Here is a 23,457-nt window from a genome sequence, read left to right as displayed (position 1 = left end):
ATGCATTTAGATAGAGTGGCTTTAATCACGCTATAGCTGAATGACTGCTCCAGCATGGTTGTCCAGTTCTGGGAGGGTGTCATACGACATCCAGAACACGCCCTCCTGCCCAGCGGCGTGCACCTGGCGATCTCTGTGATTGCTGTGTCCTTGGGATGTGATGAGGTAAAAGGCCAATCACAGCGGCCTTTTACCACATGATGTGGCCGATGAGTAAATACAGTTGCCGGTTAAATGCAGCACTTTCCCCTCACTGTCACAGCGTGAGGAAAGTACTGCTGATAACTGGCAGCTGTCACAGAGGAGATCGGCTGATGATCAGTGCCTTGCAGTGCTGCCAGTTAGTGATCATCATTGCGGCATATCAATACCTGCTCATCAGTGCCCTCCAGTGCAGCCTATCCTTGCCACTTCATCAGTGCTATATATAAAGAAAATGCAGCGCTGTGTGATATTACTATATTGATTCCCAGTGCAAAAGTTAGAAATGCGCACTAACCAGAAACGTATTAATAATACGCATGTGTATATGATATCATGGAGATTCCCCTCTCTTTTCTGGTCTGGTAATGGGCAGGAGCTGAAGATAGTAGAGATGAAGCGCCCTCGTGTGGCGAAATGGAGATCCAGCAGGTCACAGAAATTCTTACAGAAGTGTGTGAAGTGGAAAATTCCTCCTCTCAAAGGCTGGTGCAGGGATCAATCTGGGTCTGCAGAAGCTGAAAAGGCTCATCGCAGAAGACACAGGAAAGAATCCATAGTGTAGTAGGTTGATGAAAATGATTTTATTCAAGAAAAACAGGAGTGTTCAGAAAAAACTCACAATGGTGCCAGGTTTAATCAAATGACTGACCCTTTAAGATTAAAGATGGCCACTGGGCCTCCACGTGGCACCGGCGGTGTAGTGTCAATGGCGTACTGACGCGTTTCGTGCGCACGCACTTCTTCAGAGGTTTCATTTATTATTTATATCTGCCCGCAATATAGTAACATCACACAGCCTTGCATTTTCTTTATATATATATTTTTGGGACTTTTATGTGTTTTCCTTGAATGTTCAGCTGCTGACCATTGGAGCGCTCACTGTATTTTTTATACTCTCATGCACTTCATCAGTGCTGCCTATCAGTGCAGTTTCATCAACGCACATCAATGAAAGAGAAAAATTACCTGTTTGCAAAATGTTATAATAGAAACAAAGAAAAACATTTATTTTTTGCACTATAAACAAAAAAAAGAGCAAAAATTAAAAAAACAAACAAACAGTGACTATTAATTATCACCAAAAGAAAGTTCTACTTGTGTGAAAAAAAAAGATTCAAATTTCATATGGGTACAGTGCTGCATGACCACGCAATTGTTATTCAAAGTGCGACAACGCTGAAAAAGGAAGGGGGTAAAAGAGCCCGGTAGGCAAGTGGTTAAAGAGGATGCAGGAGATCAGCAGTACTGAAATACAACAACAAATTCAAAAGATTTAAACAGTATTTTATTAATAAGCAGCAAAGGTTTGATACACAGTGCTTTAGCAAATTACTTGTCATTCAGTTATGGTCCATTCACACACACATTGACGTAAACTTGCGCATTACTGCAACAACACACTTGTGCTTTGTGTTGCCTTTCTTTGTAAATGGCACCCCAGTACACTTTTGCTGTGAAAACTGCACACTTATTTCATCATGCGTGAAGGTGTATTGCAGCCTTTTCATTCTGAATGAGCTGTCTAATGCAGTATATGTCAATGCACAAATATACACCAGCTCACTGCTTTGTGGTATAATGATATTTGAACCCCACCTCTGTCCAGAAGAGGCTTCTTTAGGATGGCAGTCCACGGTTTCTAACATCTTTTGTGTTCAAAAAAAGGCAACACTGAATACATTTGCACATTGGTGATGGTAAACAGGTGTGTGTGTATATATCTTCAGGATTGTGTTCTATAAACTGCTGGTACTAGTAAATTCTTGACAGCTGCTGGTTTTAGATGATCATCAATGCTGGAGGTTGATCCGGCCTGTCTCATACCCATTAGTTGACAGTTAACAACAAATAGATAATGTTATTGCATTCATTTCTCAATTGTAAAACAAATGTGTGGAATTTACATTCACTTTTTTTCTGGTCAACTTGCTTGAACAGGTTATGCTGTCAGTTGCTCTGTGCAGTATTAATGACTCTTGAGAACTGGTAGGAGACATAGCCCTCTTTGTGTGGTTTTGAACTCCAAGTGGAAAAAAAAAAAAATCTCATATGCAAATAAATTCCAGTACAGAGAGATCAATTGTACAGTCAAACTACTGAAAATCTCATCTAGTGGCTAACAATAGTAGTGTGATACAGAGATTGCTCTCCTGAGATGTCAATCAATGAGTAGCCCTATCCTAAAGGCACTTTTTTTTCCTTTCTTAATTTTGGATAGCGTTTGGTTTTTTTTTCTTTTCGTGTCCCCATTAGAAAATTTCCCCTCTATTACTGTTCTGATGTCAACCTAAAATTTGGGATTTTCTTTTACTTTCAATGATAATGGTAAACAGGACAACTAGAGAGGGTGAATCTCCCTAACAGGGCCACAGACAGCAATAAAACCTGACAAAAGGTTCTAATACCTCTCTATTCTATCCAAAATTACCAAAAAATGTTTGCTTTTGGTGACACTTTATCATAGAACTGTGCTCATGTTATGGAAATATTTACATATTCTTAACAAGCAGTAATTACACTTTAAAACAAGCTCTCGTTGATCTATGTAGCTCCAGCCACTGTGGAGCAATTCATCATCAAAGCTGCAGTTAAAGCTTCTCAATTTTAGTTTACTTTGGCTCCATAGCTCAGCTCTCATCCCCCTTCCTGGCTCCCAGTGAGCTGACAGCCTGCCAGTCTTCTAATATCTAAGGGCTTGCTCTACAGTGGATGTAACTAAAGAAGTTAGCTACTGTTAAGTATATGTAAACATTTAAATGCCAATGACATCACTGCAGTTCTGCTTGAGGCTACGTTTACATGGGTGATTTGGCCTATCAGCATCAAATTCTGGTTTTGGGTCATTGCGGAGGCACAGGAGCAGTACCCAGTCCCACTGCCAATGTCTATGACGCGCTGAGGTACATAGCGGCTGGACACTGCACCAAGCAAGTACTTGTGTTTACCGTGTTATATTTAGGTATTGTGCTGCACTAGGCAACACAAAAATTGTCTGCTCCCATGGACACCGACCAACACAACCCCCCTTCCCCCTCCCACAAACAGAGCCTGACATTGACCAACACCATCCCTGTCCCTCACCTGGGACAGCCTTCCACTAGCCCCCCCCAGCGATACACTCATCTTTATAGCCCTGGACATCCCCGGGAATAAGAGCCAGGCTCTACATACACCATCAAGCAGCCTCTCTCAGATCCCACCTGGTTCCCATGGTGCGTGCTTCCCTTCTTTCATCCCTTCTGGGGGGAGGTGCTGCCCCCCTGAAAAATGCCGCCCTAAGTGTGGTAAATACGCCCCTGGTGGTATGGATTTAGGGATGTATGTACCGAATGCAGAAAACCTGCACATGGCCCTAAAAATGAGTAATGCATCCAGCTGCTGCATATTTTAGCCTTCAACAGATTTTGCCAGAAGGGCTGGACACTGCCTGCAGTCGAAAAACCCTGGGATTTGGCACTGACAGGCCAAATAGTCCATGTGGCCTTGAAGTATATCTATAGACAAAACTTTTTTTTTTAAATTTTGGATAGATTAAGTTAAAACTTGTCCTTGCAACCACAACCAAGAGGAAACCGCTTGTAGCCAGTCGTCACCTCAACAAGTCTCCCCATTGGAAAATTTCTCCTCTACTCCTTTTCTAATGGCAACTTAAAAGTTTGTTTTTTCCTATTATTCCCAGTGATAACGGTCACAGGATAGAGAGAGGGGTGAATCTCCCTAGTGGAGGGGTTCATCTTAGCCTATTCTATCCAAAAAAAAAAAAAGTTTTGTGTTTACATATACCTTCCAAAAAGAGTAGAGAACTAGTGTATTGTACAGGTGGGTGAACCATTAAAGGGTAACTCCGCTTTTGTGGGAAAAAATGAGCAAACAAAAAAACAATAATATAGTGTATTGCGACTAAAGTCATTACAAATTGACTGTTATTTAAAATTGCCTTTCCTTTTCAATCTGCAGCCCTGTCATTCTATGTAAAATGCAATATGGCAGCTTGGAGGCGTTCTGTAAACAGATGGTGTACAGAACACCCCCTGAAAATGTCATTTCCTCCTCGTGTGATTGGCTCACTGATTTTCCTATAAGTCTGCAGTAAGATACAAATTAAATTTTGAATATTCCCTACAACAAAAATGTCATTTTTGATGAGATACTCTCAAAGGAAATCATATCTAAGCCCCGGTTCACACTGGTGCGACTCGTCATGCAATTTGACCGTTCCAAATCTCATGACAAGTCGCATCCCATTGCTGGCAATAGAACCGTTCATATCTCATGTCGCAGCAATTATGAAAAAGGTTCCTGCACTACTTTTTGCCGATTTCATTGGGACTTGCATAGACTTCTATTATATGAAGTTGCAAGCTGCAATGAAGTCGGCAGTGCAAATCACACTGATATGCGGCTTTGAAATCGCGCTGAATTAGCGCAAATTCAAAGCCAAACCAATGTGAACCGGGGCTAAAAGTATGCAGAGCCTGCAATTTTCCCTCATTGGAGCCCCGCAGGGTGTGGTTCCCCATGCCCCAGACAGCAGGTGACTGCAAAGCCACTCTGTCCCTGTGTGTTTTCAAGATCATGGAGGCGCATGTACTAATAGACTAAAAAGGACGCAGGCAAGGGATGCACGCAACGCCTGTATATCCCTATACCTGTAAAAGACGGCTCAGCACACAGTATGTCACCACATGTGAATGGGGCCTAAAGCAGTGCAGAGTGCCACAAATCTGTGCTTGCCTTCTGATCTGGTTACAATGAAATGCATTGCTATACTAAAAAGCCTGTATGTAAAGATTTTACGGAATACACTTTCTGCAATAAACACACTAACTGGACTATGAAAAGCAAAGGAAAGAAAATCTGAGCTTAAATGTTGCTGACAGCAGATAGATTTCACGTTTTTTCTTTTCTCAAATAAAAGAAAAAAATATTGATTTTTAACAGCTTTGCTACAAAACTATTTAGACTAAAGCTGGAGTTAGGTTATTGAAAAGCCAGTTGGGTTACATTCATAGCTCTGCATGTTACCATTCATAAATATGGAAGGTGCAGTAAGCAGGTCTTTATGAACATACCCAAACAGAGAATATGTAAACGTGGCCTTAAAGTGTTACTAAACCCAGGACCCTGCATTCACTATATCTGGTCTCCCACAGTACACACAACATGGAAGTGCAATTATTTTAGTAAATATAAACTGCTAAATACCTTTTCTCATCAGCAGTTAGAGCAGTCTTGTGACTTCAGCAGAGCACTGGTTAAAGCTTGTAGGAGGAGTTTCTTTCTGCTCTAGAAGGATGCAGAACCCCTGACCTCTGTACAGTGATGATTGGCCCTGTGCTGATCACATGCACTTTCCCAAGAAAAAACCCCCACTAAACTGAGCATGTACATGTCACTATGGGTTCAGTCTGTTATCAGGTGGACATTTGAACAAGATGAGGAGCACAGAAAACAGGATCAAATGGCCTTTTTTTACACAATGCAGAGGATTAAGCCCTTAGCTTCCACAGTGAGTATAACAAGCATGCTTTACTGCATATACAGACTGATTTTACTGTTGTGGGTTTAGTAACACTTTAGGAGTTATTACAGTGATCTTTAGGCACCTGAACTGCAGCTTCAATTTCACCCTGAACATCCAAAAGCAAGTAAAAAAAATAGTTTGATATGCAAATCGCAACTGCCTCATGAGGGCATTTGCTTCTGGCCTCCCCCCCGTTCTAACTATATGCCTATCACTTATTATGGGGTGGCTTCCTTAACCAATAGAAAGGCAAGCAAAGAGGAAGAGCTGAGCTGCCAACCTATCAAGATGGTCGTTATCTGCATACTAGTGTCCCCCACCCGCCATTCTTACCAGTTCCTCCTGCTGACTTCCATGTCACTACTGTATTTGGCAATGGGAGGAATCAGTGAGAGTTGCAGGGCTCAGTGGCAGAGGCAGCTAGAAAGTCTTCCTTTACAGGTATAGCTTCACTTTAAATCATATAGCTACAAGGTCCTTGAGGTTTTTTTGTTGTTCTTTTTAAAGGGTTGCCGTTTTTTTTTTAAACACAAGAATGTAGATATATCCATCACCAAAGTTTTTTCCTAAGGTATGGATGGAGTGGGGAAGGATTAGAACCCCTAAAAAGCTTTAAATGCCGTGTTCCCCTACCAGGGAGATCCACCATATCTATTTGTCATAGTAACCCTTGGCACTGGGACAGAAAGAAGCAGAAAATCCAAAATGTTATTGTTACCAGAACAAAAGGAGAGAAGATATCGTCCAATGAAGATACGTTTGTTGTCTCATCAAGGACTGTTTAATCCCTAAAAGCCTAAACCAAAACCACATGCATTGTACACAATTTCCCTATTCAATTGAATTGATCACATTTGGTGGATGGTACTGTCTGCTGAATGTGGTGGGGAATCATTTTTGCCGCAATGCGATTAAAGCCCTATATGGATATCTTTGCAGCTTGGGTGGGTGACAAAACAAAGCTCAAATGCCTGTTTTACTGCCCACCACCAAGTCTAAACTAGGTCTAAAGCACCTGCCAGCTCCTATTTGGGAATGTTAAACCCAGATCTTAATGGGGTTGCTGTCACTTTAAACATACAATGGAGAAGGCAAGTTCAAAATCTACACTTTGAGACAGATAGTGTTCAAATTTAGTTTACTTATATTGAGTTCTTTCAGAAAAATACAGACAAAGCTGTGTGTTTAAAGCTGTATTAAGCCCAAAACAAAAAATATAATATACTGCAGCTTACCGAGTATTAGATGTGGTGGCTCTGTTAGTTTTCTTTTTGTATCCTTTTTCACCCTCTGTTTTCACCTGGTGATCTGGCCAGCAACACACCTTCTGTATTAGAGTTCCTCCACTCTGGATAAAGGAACACAGGGGGCCAGAAGACAGCAGCATTGTCAGTCCTGGGGGGTGGGGGGTGGGGGGTGAATGTACCAAACTCCAGACCACACGTTATATTAATTTACAGCAAGCAGGTTTTTTCCTTTTGGGATAAAGGTTTACATGAATACATAAAAAACAGCCATTGTAAGCACCCCTGTCAGTGGTAAATGGTTTGTCTCATTCCTATAAACTGATATTTCTGGAATAGAGCTTGTTCTATTGAAAGGAAACAAGATTTACTGGCTGGATCACCAGATGAAAATAGACCAATGAAAGAGCCTAAAAAAGAACACAAATGCAGCCATCACATCTAAGAATTGGTAAGCTGCAATATAATAAACCTTTGGGTTTAATACCTCTTTAAGATCTGTGTATAGCATTTTTATACAGGACCTGAATGGTGCTTTAAAGGCTTCAAGTAAGCCACTTAAAGCTTGTGGAAAGCTTCATAAAAAATCTTGCTGTTTACACTGCTCTTCTACAAACTGAAGCCTGTGTGAACTAGGTCTAAGGCTGGCCATACATGGGTCGAACATCGACTGATTTTTCGTCCCAAAATCGGGCCTAACAATAATCAGACGATATTCGCTCTGTTAGTGGGTCAATGGCATCGGCCGATTTTCGTGCTTCCTCCCCTTTTCGGTGATCGAGTATGTTGGAAGACTCGTGAAAAATGACCGATTTTCAACTCAATGATGGTCAAATCGTATGATCGTTTTTCCAAAAAGAATATGCGCATGAGCCATGACCTAGAAGGAACAGAAGTTTTGCATGTTATATGGGGTGAACTTTATGACTTGGTCGGCTGATTTTCAAAATCAAAGATGGCACCATCGAATTACTAAGGGAATGACGTTTCCGATTTTCGGACGAAAAATCGTTCGGAATTAGAACCATGTATGGCCTGCATAAGAGAGGATGGCCTATTTCTCTGTGGGAGATTTCCTCCTACTTCCTGTGGTGTGTGCATGACAGAAAGTGAAGGAAAATCTCCCAGAACATATACAGCAAACCAAATACTGATGGGGCTTTAATCATTCCATACTCTATCCAAAAAAACAAACTAGTGGCTATAGATACTGTGCATAGATGACACAGCATATGGTGTCAGTGATTTATGTACAAGTGTGCTACCAGACAACAGTTGTGCATTTCTGACAAGTACCACATTATTTGTATAGAAACCATTAAAAAAACCTGCTATAATAGGTATACTCTAGAGAAGAGGTAAACAGTCTGAGGCACAACCACAAATAAAGCCTTAGAATTTGATTCCCACATTGGCACACATGCAATACATGAAAAACGTTAAAATGCGGTGTTAACATTTATACAGAAGGGTGTGGTTTTTACTTTTTCATAGTAAGACCAGCATCCTGATAACAGCACTAACGCCTTTGTTTTTCTGAGCATGTCAAGTTACAAATTTCTTCTTCCTAACCTTGTATCAGTTTAAAAATATCATTAAAAAACATTAAATGTACAGCTAAATGTAGTAGGTAACGATACAAGAGAGATCTGTCCCTTCTGCACCCTGTGTGTTATTTTTGGCTGGTGTTATTATACACTGCACTTCTATTACAGAGTTAAATAAACTAGACTTTCCTCTTTTTTCTGTGATCCTCAGCATACATCTGTAACTTGTGCATAGTCATAAAAAATGTGCAGAACTGCATTAATAAAGTGTATAGTTTCATTCAATTTTTATAACTTGTCTAACTTGGCTTTCTCAAATTCCAATGCAATCTTTAAAGCGGTGGTGTTGAGCCCCGTTTGCTGCATATTGACTATTATAGTCACCACAATACCTCTTGGTGGGATCACTGTTGGACTGTCCCATAACCTGGGATCATCGTCCGGCATAATTAATAAGACACTACTAGCTCCGACTGCCCCTCCTGTGTGGGAAATGTAATGTTTCTGAAGCTTACACTGCCCATAATCCTGTTTGCTATCCACAGCTCCCCAGCCCATAGCATATTTCCCATCTTTGTCCCAAGACATCTCAGTATTGGGGACTTGTCTCCACAGCATGCTGATGGTGTCCGATTTAAGGTATCCTGGAAGAATCCCAGTTGTATATTGGGCCTGGTAACTATAAAGGAGGATATTGCCGAACGACAGAAGATCACTCACAGTGGACAAGAAACCTCCACCAGCCCATTTGTAGGAGTTATCAACATATGGACTGTTCACAAGCCGCTTCTTGTCGCTAAAGATGTAAAATCTGTAGAAAAAAAACAAAACAAAAGAAAAAAAAATTAAGCCTCAGTCTTCTGACAATGGGAAACATTTATTATCTCCCTCTAACAGGTCTGTATCATCCACAAGGCAACGGGTGCCTATGACATGGTATACAGTGCTTTGAAAAAGTATTCATACCCCTTGACATTTTCCACATGTTGTCATGTTACAACGAAAAACATAAATGTGTTTTGTTGGGATTTTATGTGATAGACCAACACAAAGTGGCACATAATTTTGAAGTGGAAGAAAAATGATAAATGGTTTTCAAAATTTTTTACAAATAAATATCTGAAAAGTGTGGCGTACATTTGTATTCAGCCCCCTTTGATCTGATACCCCTAACTAAAACCTAGTGGAACCAATTGCCTTCAGAAGTCACCTAATTAATAGAGTCCACCTGTGTGTAATTTAATCTCAGTATAAATACAGCTGTTCTGTGAAGCCCGCAGAGGTTTTTTAAAGAACATGAGTGAACAAACAGCATCATGAAGGCCAAGGAAAACACTAGACTAGTCAGGGATAAATTTGTGGAGAAGTTTAAAGCATGGTTAAGTTATAAAAAAATATCCCAAGCTTTGAACATCTCACGGAGCACTTTTCAATCCATCATCTGAAAATGGAAAGAGTATGGCACAACTGCAAACCTACCAAGACATGGCCATCCACCTAAACTGACGGCCAGGCAAGGAGAGCATTAATCAGAGAAGCAGCCAAGAGGCCCATGGTAACTCTGGAGGAGCTGCAGAGATCCACAGCTCAAGTAGGAGAATCTGTCCACAGGACAACTATTAGTCATGAACTCTGCTAATCTGGTCTTTATGGAAGAGTGGCAAGAAGAAAGCCATTGTTGAAAGAAAGCCATAAGAAGTCCCGTTTGCAGTTTGTGAGAAGCCATGTGGGGGACACAGCAAACGTGGAAGAAAGTGCTTTGGTCAGATGAGACCAAAATTTAACTTTTTGGCCTAAAAGCAAAATGCTATGTGTGGCAGAAAACTAACATTGCAAATCACCCTGAACACACCATCCCCACCGTGAAACATGGGGGTGGCAGCATCATATTGTGGGGATGCTTTTCTTCAGCAAGGACAGGAAGCTGGCCAGAGTTGATGGGAAGATGGATGGAGCCAAATACAGGGCAATCTTAGAAGAAAACCTGTTAGAGTCTGCAAAAGACTTGAGACTGGAGGAGGTTCACCTTCCAGCTGGATAACGACCCTAAACGTACAGCCAGAGCTACAATGGAATGGTTTTGATCAAAGAATATTCATGTGTTGGAATGGTCCAGTCAAAGTCCAGACCTAAATCCAATTGAGAATATGTGAAAGACTTGAAAATTGCTGTTCACAGACGCTCTCCATCCAATCTGACAGAGCTTGAGCTTTGCAAAGAAGAATGGGCAACAATTTCACTCTCTAGATGTGCAAAGCTGGTAGAGACATCCCCAAAAAGACTTGCAGCTGTAATTGCAGTGAAAGGTGGTTCTACAAAGTATTGACTCGGGGGGCTGAATACAAATGCACGCCACACTTTTCAGATATTAATTTGTAAAAAATTTTGAAAACCATTTATCATTTTCCTTCCATTTCACAATTATGTGCCACTTTGTGTTGGTCTATCACATAAAATCCCAATAAAATACATTTACATTTTTGGTTGTAACATGACAAAATGTGGAAAATTTCAAGGGGTATGAATACTTTTTCAAGGCACTGTATAATTGGGGTCCTGGTCTTAGCAAGCTCTGCTTTGCTATATTCTGTAGAAGTGATGGATGGGAGGTTGACCTGTCCAATCACTTCTACATGCGGACAATGTAGCATGGTTGGCTCCCCTTCCAGACTTCAGTTCATTCAGTTCCTGTGTGAGCCCAGGAGCACTGTGAGCCACTTCCGGATGGAAAGGAGCATAGCTCAAGAAACTGCAGGTCCCTGATTTATCCTGTTTATAATGAATTCAAGTGTCAGCTACGGTGTAACAGGTGGAATCTTACACAAACCACAATAATAAGAATATCTTTTAAGAAAACTCAAAAGTGGTAAATTCTCAGTTCAGCAACTGGGTAGAATCATTGAAATGTCACACAAGGTCTTGAGATCTTGTAAAACGCAGGAGACGAGCTATGCATTCTTAACCAGGTGGTATAGATTCCCGGCGACCCTTCACAAGCTTTTCCCACAGAGGTCTCCGCTCTATTGGAGGTGCTATAAGGAGGAGGGCACCATGCTTCATGTCTTCTGGTCTTGTCCTGGGCTTATGTCCTTTTAGACCCAGGCTCGCCACTGGATCTTTAAAATGACAGATATATAGATGCCTATGGAGGAAGCAGTCTTCCTCCTCCATTTAAACACAAATGTTACTGAAATATTATAGGCGTTCGCTTTTGCTGCACTTATTGAATGCAGCTAACACTTGTATATCACTGTAATGGAAGCAGACCACTTTGCCATCAGTTTGGCTGTGGTTCTGGTTTGCCAGAATATACAAGACTCAGGACGGAGAATTTGATATCCTCCACCAACCATCAGGAGGAATATTGTAAAAAAAAAAAAAAATGGTTCTGCTGAATGGACTTCATGTACTCCCCTGAATATAGAGATATCATGGTTGCCAGTTTCTGTGGCCACTTAGATTACACACAGTTTGTTGCCCCCCCCCCCCCCCCCACCCTTTTTTTTCTCCCTCACGCTCCTCTAGATTTTTGGCTTTTTAGGTTCCTTGTTTTGTAGTTGCAGGGGTGGTCTAGGTTAGGTATGTAGGTCTTGAAATTGAAAGCAGTATCTTATAATTGACATTCTCTATATAGGCTATAGTTAATGATGGGGTACATTTGTTTACTATGTATGGTTATATATTGGCTCCAGAATACTTGTTTAGCCAAGAGTGTTCTTCGTGTATGTACTTTTGAAAAGTTAAAATAAAGAACTAAAAAGGAAACTAAAAGTTGTAAATTCTGAGTACTTCCTGACCAGCAGTATATCAGGGATTCTGCATCCCTGATCTGCATGTAATGCAGGCATAAGGAAACAGAATGACTCAATTAAGAGCACCCGGCACTGTAGGTATACATATGTATTTGAGTCACCAATCACACCGCTGTGATTTGTGTGAAATTTCAAGTACAATTTCTGAAGACTTTATTGCCACTTGTGAATATTTTCAACGGTTTCTTGCAATTTGCAGTGCGATTTCCATTGTATTCTATGTATGTGAAATCACAACAAAACTGCAGAAAAAGTAATGCAAGAACTACTTTAGAAATCACGTTGCCGCAAATTGCAGATGTTAAGACACATTCACTAGATGCGATTTCAATTCACAAATTGCACCTGGAATCACACTGGTATGACTGGGCACTAAATATACTGTATATATGCTTTCATCCAGGCTATAATATCTAGTGTTCCAATGATGCCTGAAAAGCGACAACACTTGTCCTGAATACTTGTGCCATGTCAGGTAGTGAAGCGAACATCAGGATCACAGCTCTGAAGCATGCACTTCACATATGAACCAGACAGAAACTCCCACATACAGTGTATCCTCACATGTTCCTCCTGGTTTGGCACTGTACTTTTCTGCAGTGAAATGATTTGCATAGTGATTTTGAAACTCAAATTCTTCAGCAATTTACATATTATTGTGCAGCCTTTCAAAGCTTAAATTTCTCTGGTTTAGACTGTAAATAATTTGTAAAATATTTATTACAACAGGAGCATGTTTGGATCCCAAGGAAAGATCTGTAACTTCAAACTCTCTGTATAGTTAGCTATGTAACTACTGGGACAAAAATGCCAAAAAGGAACACCATAGCATTAATTTGTTAAGCTAAAAAGAACAAAATGCTCTTTCAATAAAAAAAAAAAAAAACTTCATTAAACAGGCACTGTTAATAAAAAAATACAATCTCTAAGTGGCCTATCCTTTTATCTCAGCAGTTAGTAATCCAAGTTAGCCATAGGTAATCAGGAACAGTGGGTGGTGTTTGCCCTAAACAAGAACTCTCTAGTTACATGTTCCTTCCTGCAAGGGCAATGGAAGCAGGGAGGGGTGTTCCAGCTCTGGGGTAATCCTTAGGTAAACAGCAGGAGAGGAAAGGCACTGAATCAGGGGCAGATATAGGATAAGCACTGCAGGGATATTTATATATATATATATATATATACACACACACACATACACAGTAATACCTCGGTTTAAGAATTTAATTTGTTCTGCAGAACTTTTCCTATAGCAAAAAATTCTTAAACCGAAACGCCGTTTCCCATAGGAATGCATTGAAAAACAATTAATCTGTTCCGGAGATCAGAAAAAAGTAAACACTAATAAATACCGCATGAGTTATTTTATCAAGTCATGCGGCATTTTAGTAGTGACAACCATGTGTTAATATTTCCACTGTCAGCGGGGTTCCCCACTGACAGCTGAATGTAAAAGAATTGCCGGCAATTAAAAAAATTAAAGAAAACTGCGTGGGGTCCCCCTTCCCATCCATACCAAGCCCTTCAAGTCTGGTATGGATTTTGAGGGGAATTCCCACGCCAAAATTTAAAACAAAATGGCATGGGGGTCCTCCCCAAAATCCATACCAGACCCTTTTCAGAGCATGCAGCCTGGCAGGTCAGGAAAGGGGGGGGGGGGTTGCAAACAACGTTTCTTTTTAGTTTCTTAAAAGAAACAACTTTTCCGTTAACTTTGGGGAAAGTGACAGCTAATTCTGTGAGCTATAGTGAAGAAACTTAAGCACTTACTAAGTCACTGACCAAGAAGGATGATTCAGTAAGTTTTAGAGAGCTGTCAAAACACGATATGCAAACTTGTTTTGAGTCCCTGACTCATTGAAGCCACAGGATCAGCATGACAGCCTCCACATTTCTTTCAGCACAAGTTTCCTTTACAGGTCTTCTCTGAGGTTGTTAGACATAAAGAAAACTACCTAATAGAGAATCTACAAATTGAAAACATGAAATATCATCATGATAAAAAGTAAATCAAAAAGTTACTTTCGACTAAACTTTACAAGAAAAAAAAATAAAATTTAATGTGAGTGCACATTCAGAGTTTTTAAAGTGTGGGACAACTACTAGTCACAGTACATTTCTGTTCTTTCGGTAGTGTACCATAGGCCATAACAATTATCTACATTTTAAGGAGGTTTTCTAACTGCAAGTCAATGCTCTCTTTATACACACATTTGTAATCATTGTGGGAGAATACATTTACTCAACATTTGCCAAGCTCTAGAATAATCAGACTGATTTTAGCCATGAACCAGAAATGACTGATTCTCTGGACTCTAGTGGCCATTGGTTTGTATCCTGTAACAACTCTCTATAAACTTCCACAGTGTCACTGGTGGTCTTTGCATACTATAAGGCTGTGACAATGCCCTTCTGCTTAGAAGCACTAGGTTTGTTGGTCTGAATCCCAACAACGGCACTACCTGCTTTGCTTTTTCATGTTCTCCCTGTGCGTGGGTGTCCTCTGGGTACTCCGATTTCCTCCCACAATCCAAAGACATGCTGGTAGGTTAAATGGCTCCTGTCTAAATTGGCCCTAGTATGTGTATATATGAATGTGAATTAGGGACCTTAGATTAATTGCTCCTTGAGGGCAAGGACTGATGTAAATGTGCAATATATATGTAAAGCGCTGCATACATTTACAGAGTTATATAAGTACTTGTAATAAATTAATGTGAGATTTAGAAAAAAAAAATCTTTAGGCTCATTCTAGAAAACCCATGAAACAGAAATTCCAAAAAACAGCCAGCAGGTGTCAGTCAAATTCTGTATTAGAATACCAAGTTCAGAACTGAATAAATGTAGGGGTTTGGTATAGAGGACATGGATCATTTGTAATTTTGGGCATCAAGTTGCTACAAAGCTTTGTGTGTAAAGTTAAAAAAGAAAACAATTCTGAAATTTTTCCCACTATCAATGTTCTTTTTTTTTTTTTTTTATACAAGAAATAGAATTTAAAGCTCTTACTAGAGAAATACACATTTCACTATAACTAAAAGCTTTAAACCCAGAGGAGCACATTTATGAGTGGCTTGAAAGTATGCACTATCCAGCTTCTAGAAGATGCCAATCAGTTTCAAACTTTTGTCAAATTAAACTCAAAAAAAAAAAAAAAAAGGTTCTCTTTTCACAAATGTCTAGAAAAGAGCACTACAGATTGCACTTTTCGCAGCATGCAGCACAAAACGTCTTTTTTTTTAGCCAGATCTTGCTGAGTGGATAATCAAGTTCTTTTCCAGTGGCGGGAGCTGGATTTCTGGTATAATTTCAGGACAGTAACAGTAGCCTGATTATGTACTTGTTGAGGGTCACTTTAGGACACATATTTATTGTGCAGAGTCAGAGAAAAATTCACCATTGTGGCATGTTTCTTGTGGTTTCTTGACCACTACTAGCATTCCTTTTTGGTGAATGGGTTTCTCATACATCTCTCTGCCCTGGGGCGTGGATTGCTTTTCTTTCCTGCAGATTTCTGCCGCCTTGTGTCTGGATATCTTAGACTGGACAGACAAGGAAGTCCCAGGTGTTCAGCAGAGGACATTGCTAAAGGTAATGCAGATGTGTGGTTCTCTGGAATGTTATGTGCTTCTCCATACACCCACAATCATCAAGAACAGCATTGTGAGAAGGAAAGTAGAATGCAAATAAAATCTGACACTAATCAAAGGAAATCTAAGCACATATAATTTAATTAACGGTAGGCTGGCTATGTAATGCACAGTGCCTCCGCCATTCGGTAATGTTTAAGCTTTTTATTGGCACACCTTGAAGCAATTGTTTTTATGACAAAGATTGTTTTAACTCAGAATAATCTGGATGATTCTTTCAAAAGGAAGAAACAAGAAGCAGTAGTCAAAGTGAAACTCCAGGCTAACAGGCTAAACACAGATGAACCACATAGAAGTGTGACACACGTGTTTCATAGCTCAGTTTTGTGACTTTCTATACCACTTCTCCATCTAAATAGTGAATAAGCCTCATCACTTCTGTTCAAGGAGCTGCCCCAAGGAGCAATACTGTTAAACCAAGATGCAGCCTCATCTAAGACTAGGTTCACACTAGCCAAATCTCTAAAAAGTGATCTGCGTTGGATCATTTTTCAGAGTGCAGCCCCAAGCAGCCACTGTAAGGTGTTCAGAAGGTAATCCTGCCACCTTCTAATGCAGTGGTTCTCAACCTGTGGGTCGTGACCCCTTTAGGGGTCGAATGATCCTTTCACAGGGGTCGCCTAAGACCATCGGAAAACACATATTTCCGATGTGTAAAGAGCAGCTACTGTGTAGAAAGCAGCTGCTGTGCTGAAAGCAGCTACTCTGTTAAAAGCAGCTACTGTGTTGAAAGCAGCAGTATTGGAGGTAAAACGATACTTCATGAATTATAATTACTGGGTAAATAATTTTAGGATTGGGGGTCACCACAACATGAGGAACTGTATTAAAGGGTCGCGGCATTAGGAAGGTTGAGAACCACTGTTCTAATGGCTGTTTTTTTTTTTCCTGAACTCATGTCTTTGCCTGGAGTCCTGTATTAACTGCACATTGCTTCTTCACAGTTGCACAAATGAAAGCAACAAGTTCTGGCCTCCATGCCCATCATTTTTTTTTTTTTTTTTTTTTTTTTTTTAGGGAGACAACAATCTTAATGAATTCTAAGTAAAAACATAAAACACTGGACCAGGTGTTGTCTGGAACCCCAGGATGCAGTCAAGAAGGAAGGCTGCAGTGTAGGAAGACAGAATGTGGCCTCTCTCACTGACACAATGCTCTGGTCATATTCAGCATATCATGACTACCCTCAACTTCAAGCCTGAAGTGTGCAATGACATGCTGCTGTCTTTCTGGTTGAATACATATTCCACCATTTACTGAAATGAGTGGAGGGAGGATTAGGCGTTGCAATAGCCAGCTACGGTTGAACGATGTAATTACAGAATAGTTGCTGCCTACACTCATGGTACACATAAACCCTTCTCCATAGGAAATGTTTAATCTCACTTTACATATTTGTAAAATAAAAAAAAGATAGGGGTTCCTCTCTGTAAAAACTTTCACAGTTCCTAGTGCTAGGATCTAACATGAGCTTTGAAAATAGTAAATATTCTCCCATGTGCTGTGATTGGCGATTTATTATTCTTTTACTAAAATTGTCATGGTTGAAAAATAACACTCATAATAAGTGCATTTTTACCTTACAAAGCATTCATTAAAAAGTTAAAATCTTCTACACTGCCATCAGGTGGCTACAATACCTTTGCATTCAGTGTTTAATAGGACAGCAGTTTTGAAAACATCTTTTTGTTTTCATGCCCTAACTTGTACAAGCAGTATGCAAAATATTTTAAATCGTATCATCAGTCACAGAAAACTGTAGACTGATGGACAACAGCACAGTGGCTTAGTGGTTAGCACTCTGTCTTCCAGCAACAGGGTCCTTGGTTTGAATTCCCACCAGGTTTTCCAGCATTCTGGTTTCACCCCATACTCCACAGACAAGCTGCTAAGTTAAAGTGGTTCTAAAGCCTTATGGTTTTTTACCCTACTACATTCTCTGCATTAAGGTAAAAAAACCTTGTGCCCAGGATCCCCCTCCCCAGTACTTACCTGATCTCAATCCAGCACTGTGAATGGCGCAGGCAGCGGGGCTCTGGAGCGAGCCCAAACAAGTACTCCTCCCACCCCACCCCCTAACAAGCAGCTTGCTAGGGAGGGCTGCTCTGTGCAAAACCCTTGCACAGAGAAGGTAAGTATCCCATGTTTGTTATTTAAAAAAAAAAAAAAAATGTACTGGTTTAGAATCGCTTTAATTGCTGCTTTCTAAATTGGCCCTAGTATGTATATGCATGTAAGACAGGGACCCTTTATTGTAAGCAGTTTGAAGGCAGGGACTTGTATGAATGTACAACATATAAAGTGCTATATAAATCTGTAATGTAATGGATTTGCAGGAAGGAAATGTATTTGGTTCAATATACTGTATTTTAATTTTCTGCATCAAAGGAATTAAAAGCAAGGGTTGCAGTGCCTGATGGACATTTCTGTTTGGAGTTCAGCATTAAGGTAAACATGTCACCAAAATGACTATAGAGCCAGGTTAAGTGATATGCAGACTTTGACTTTTGTTCTCTCTCCTGCCTCCCTATTGCTCTTTTTATTATTATTTCAGGTACTTATATAGCGCTGTCAATTTACACAGCGCTTTACATATATATTGTACATTCACATCAGTCCCTAACCCTCAAGGGGTGTACAATCTAAGGTCCCTAACTCACATTCATACATACATATACTAGGGCCAATTTAGACAGTATCCAATTCACCTACCAGCATGTCTTTGGAGTGTGGGAGGAAACCGGAGTACCCGGAGGAAACCCACGCAGTCACAGGGAGAACATGCAAACTCCAGGCAGGTGGTGCCATGGCTGGGATTTGAACCGACAACCCTAGTACTGCCAGGCAGAAGTGCTAACCATTTAGCCACTGTGCTGCCCCAGCCACTGTGCTGCTTTTATTGGCCCTTTAATTGATGTACTGCCTCACTGACCAACAGCTAAGTTCAGGAAGTGGGAGGAAGTAGGGCCATGCTTGACATGACCGGAAAAGATTTGATTTTCACATTAACCAGTTCCAGACTTTGGGCATGTTATAAAACACCAAAATAAGGTCATCATTGTACATAGGACATTTGCAGCAAGTCCAGTCCTTCTGCCCTGCTCCCCCCTTTCAGCATACAGCGATTTGGTGCAGATTAATCAAAACCAGAATAAAGAGGAACTTTAGGCCAAAAAGGAAAAAGGGCGAACAGGCAGGATTTTTAATGCAGAAGAGACATGCTTTGTCTCTTCTGCATTAAAGTTACTTACCTGCCTGTCTGCCCTTGTACAGTCAGCTATGCAATGCTGCTCACTGTACAGATACGGTAATGGCAAATCTGGCTGAATGAGGCGTCATCCCCACCCGGGCAATAAAAGTGGCTGGTGATCAAGTCCTGAAAGCTGGCTGCCTGACCATGTCAGCGGGTGGGCAGCAAGCTCCGGGATGCCGCATCCCTAGAGCCAAAGGGAATGTAGTTCCGCTTAAGGCTCCATGCACACAAACATTTTTTTTAGCTCAAAAAACACTGGATAAAAAAAGCTGGTAATAGCGTTTTAGTAGCATTCAGAAGCGTTTAGGAGTGTTAGCGCGTTTATTAGCATTTTTACAGTACAAGTAGAGGGTAAAAAAAAAAAAAAAGCTGTTAGGAGCGTTTTAGTAGTGTTGAGCAGTTTTTTTTCTGTTGGAAAGCCGCTCCAAAAAACTCTAGGCTCCATGCACACTGGTGTTTTTCTAACCTAAAAAAAACTAAAAGTGCTCACGGGGTGTCTCACATTGTCACATGATTCACAGTTATTCACATATTGGCAATTTACTTTATATTTATATATAGGTTTTGATTATTTGAATATATATTGAGGATAATACACCATCTAGTTTTTTTATATATATTTTTTGGAGGTACGCGGTGGAAGCTGACAATATGTTTGGATTATTACATCGAAGGAATAAAAGAATTGAGAAGATTTACTGACACCAAGAGGGTTTTTAATTTTACCTTATATAGACAGGTTTATGCCTTTCCTAATCATGTCCAATCAACTGAATTTCCCACAGGTGGACTCCAATCAAGTTGTGGAAACATCTCAAGGATGATCAGTGGGAACTGGATGCACCAGAGCTCAATTTTGAGTGTCATGACAAAGGCTGTGAATACTAATGTACGTGTTTTTTTTTTTCATTTTTTATTTTCAATAAATTGCAAAGATTTAAAAACGAACTTCTCTTTCACGTTGTCATTATGAGGTATTGTTTGTAGAATGTTGAGGAAAAAAATGAATTTAATCCATTTTGGAATAAGGCTGTAACATAACAAAATGAGGCAAAAGTGAAGCGCTGTACTTTCTGGATGCACTGTATGTAAATAACTTTGTAATGCTTTGTATCAGTCATAATTTGAGTGTAATTTTAACCACTAGCCATCTGCCCTATAGCAGAAGTACTGCTACAGGACAGCGCAAAATATCGTATATATAAGTGATTTGCATTTCCCAGTAGGGGCGCACTGCTATTGGTGGCTGGGGATGTCTATCACCAGGTCTTGGCCAGCGATTCCTGGCCAGCACTCGGTGATCGTCAGCAAAGCCGACAGGGGAGAGACCTGTGTGTAAACAACACAGATCTCTCTCCTGTCAGCATGGACATGCTGCTTTGTATATCTGCACAGCAGAGAGATACAAAGCAGCATGTCTCCCAAGTAAAAGAGCACACAATGTAAAAACACACGCAACACACAGTTAATCCTTTGATTGCCCCAGATGTTAACCCCTTCTTCCCCAGTGTCATTAGTACAGTGTCCGTGCTTTTTGTTAGCACTGATCACTGTATTAGTGTCACTGGGGATGTCAGTGGCAGTTAGTCCTACCCAGTGTCAGAACTCCTGCTGCAGTCCTGCTATAAGATCACCTCCACTGAGTATTAAAGAAAAACAAAATCCGGTGTATATATATATATATATATATATATATATATATATATATATATATATATATATATACACATATATACACACACACACACACACACACACACACACACATACACATACATATATACATACACACACACATACATATACACATACATATATACATACACACACACACATACACACACACACACATATACACATACATATATACATACACACACACATACATACATACATACATACACACACACACCATTTGTAGATGCTCTAACTTTCACATAAACCAATTAATATACAACTATTTGGATATAAATTTAGCAAAGACATGTAGTAGAAGAAATTTTGGTCTAAATTTATGAAGAAATTTGATTTTTTTTATTGGATATGTTTTATAGCAAAAAGTCAAATATATAGGGGTTCTTTTTCCAAAATTGTTGGTATTTTTTTTGTTTATAGCACACAAAAAAAAACCCCGCAAAAGGTGATAAAATACCACCAAAAGAAAGCTCTATTTGTGTAAAAAAATAGAAATTTTATTTATATACAGTGTTGTATGACCGTGCAATTGTCAGTTAAACTATCGCAGCGCCGTATCGCAAAAAATGGCCTGGTCAGGAACGGAGGAGGGGGGGGGGTTAATCCTCTGGAAAGCAATTGGTTAAACAGGACAAATTACAAAATAATGCACACTTTATCTACAATAATATTATATATTTTTTAGAAGCTAACACTGCTCAGAAAAAGAAAAAGTGAATTTTGTTTAGTTTTGTTTAACTGTTTAAAGGGCTTCGGAAAAAGAACAAAACATTGTTGCAAGACAAGAATGACAAAAAAAGCATTGTTTGTCCTTAAAACAGGGCCATAGCAGAATTATAAAAATTGCACTGGTCCATAGGGGGTGAACAGGTACGAGAGGCCAAGTGGTTAAGATTCTCATGTGTCTGGATCAATCAGTTGTTCTGCATATCTATGCCTATTTATTTTTCATCATATAAGCAAAAGCATAAGCAGAAATTAGCACTGCCTTCTTTGAAATGCCTAGGGGTTTTTACATGTTTATTTTAATGTCTCTGGGTCCCTTTGAATTGGACAGTGTTACTCATGCATACAGTGAGTACAATTGATAAGGAATCCTGTTCACAGAGACAATGCATGTATGTTTATATAAGAAATATTGAAATCTCAGCCCGCCATTACAATTTCTTTGTAAATGGCCCCTAAAAATAGTTTACATATTTTATGCCACTGAAAAGGAGTAATGAGGTTATGCAGTGATTAAAGCACGCCTCCCCTGTCTGTTCTCCAACATAAAACTTTACAGAAGGATAAGCTTTCCTCTTAGTCCTAACATATCGGAAATACAGATCTCTTTGTTCTCTTGCTGGACTGTTACTGCTCTCTACATTTCCACCCCTCCTGTAGTTCCTACAGCTGAGTCAACAAAAAGTGTTTAATATTTTGAGATTTTGTGGTAGAGACTTTTTTTTTTTACATGAAAAGACCTAAAACTTATCTCTATAAGCAGTGAGATTTTTCTAAACAGCTGCAGGATTGCCAGACTTCAGAAATGAACCGAGGATACATAAGATTTTCTATTTGTTGCTTTTCCCTCATGCAGTTTAGAAGTGTTTTCACCTCTCCCTTTCAACACTACTACCAACAAGCCCTCTGTCTGTTTTAAAAGAAGTTCCCATATACAGTAAGGAAAAATGTAACTTCTCAGCGCACCATGCAATCATTTAAAATCTCTCTGCCCAGCACTACTTTTTTGCCATCGTTCATTGTGGAGACCATACCTTCCATTATATTTGTCATCATAAAATGACCTGTTTTCCTGTATTGCCAGAACCTATCAGAGTTAGAAAAAAAAAATGTGTATTTTACCTTAAAGTATTTTGTTGCATACATTTAGAAACATCATTAGTTTCCCAGTAATAATGATTAATGTTCCTAATTGCTTTTTTTAAATTTATCTGCATCATTTACAAAAATGTAAACTGCTCTCTTTAAGAAAATATTAAAGCTTGACTCCTAAGAGAATAAAAGATAGCAATTTAATCAAGTTTGCATATAAGATTTAGCTATCCTTTTTAAAATATAGACAGTGTAAGTAACTGTATCTGTCTTTCAAAATCTTTCCATAGTCCTCTGCAGAGCAGGACTAAGAATGAAAAGGAAGGGGCACACTGGGTGCTCGTCAGGCTCCACTACATTATAGAGCAGGGGTATTGAATTAAAATTCACCAAGGTCTGGGCAGTAAAATTTGCATGCATCAGAGGTCCAGATCTCATGTAGGCCCCTGTGGTGCATTTTCGTGTGCGCCAAACCACGTGTTGGTGCGGAGTGGTGAGATTTTGAAAAAAAAAAAAGGTTGGGTACTTCTTCAGGTTTCTAGCAGGTAGTGCTGACCTACCCACAACGTGTGCACTAAATGCACATGTACAGATCTGAACCTGTTCTCACATCAGTGCCCTCATTCCCCACTGTACATCACAGTCCCCTCCTCATTCACAGCAAGACCCATCTTGATGAGTGTCCTGAGCTCCCCCTTTACAATCGCCCCCCT

General features: G+C 39.9%; 1 protein-coding gene across 1 annotated transcript in view; it reads right to left on the bottom strand.

Annotated features, from left to right (window-relative positions):
• Positions 1-1,471: 1,471 nt before the first annotated feature.
• LACTB (lactamase beta) overlaps positions 1,472-23,457 on the bottom strand; it is a 42,724-nt gene continuing 20,738 nt past the window's right edge. The window contains exon 6 of the mRNA XM_089671433.1: positions 1,472-9,330. Within this exon, the coding sequence (XP_089527559.1) occupies positions 8,808-9,330 (523 nt within the window). The 3' untranslated portion in view covers positions 1,472-8,807. The remainder of the gene's footprint in view (positions 9,331-23,457) is intronic.

The sequence above is a fragment of the Staurois parvus genome, unplaced genomic scaffold (genome assembly GCF_062004578.1).
Source record: "Staurois parvus isolate SC_StPar_1 unplaced genomic scaffold, SC_StPar_1.0 ptg000105l, whole genome shotgun sequence".
Classification (NCBI taxonomy): Eukaryota; Metazoa; Chordata; class Amphibia; order Anura; family Ranidae; genus Staurois; species Staurois parvus.
This window is presented reverse-complemented; position numbering and strand designations above follow the sequence as displayed.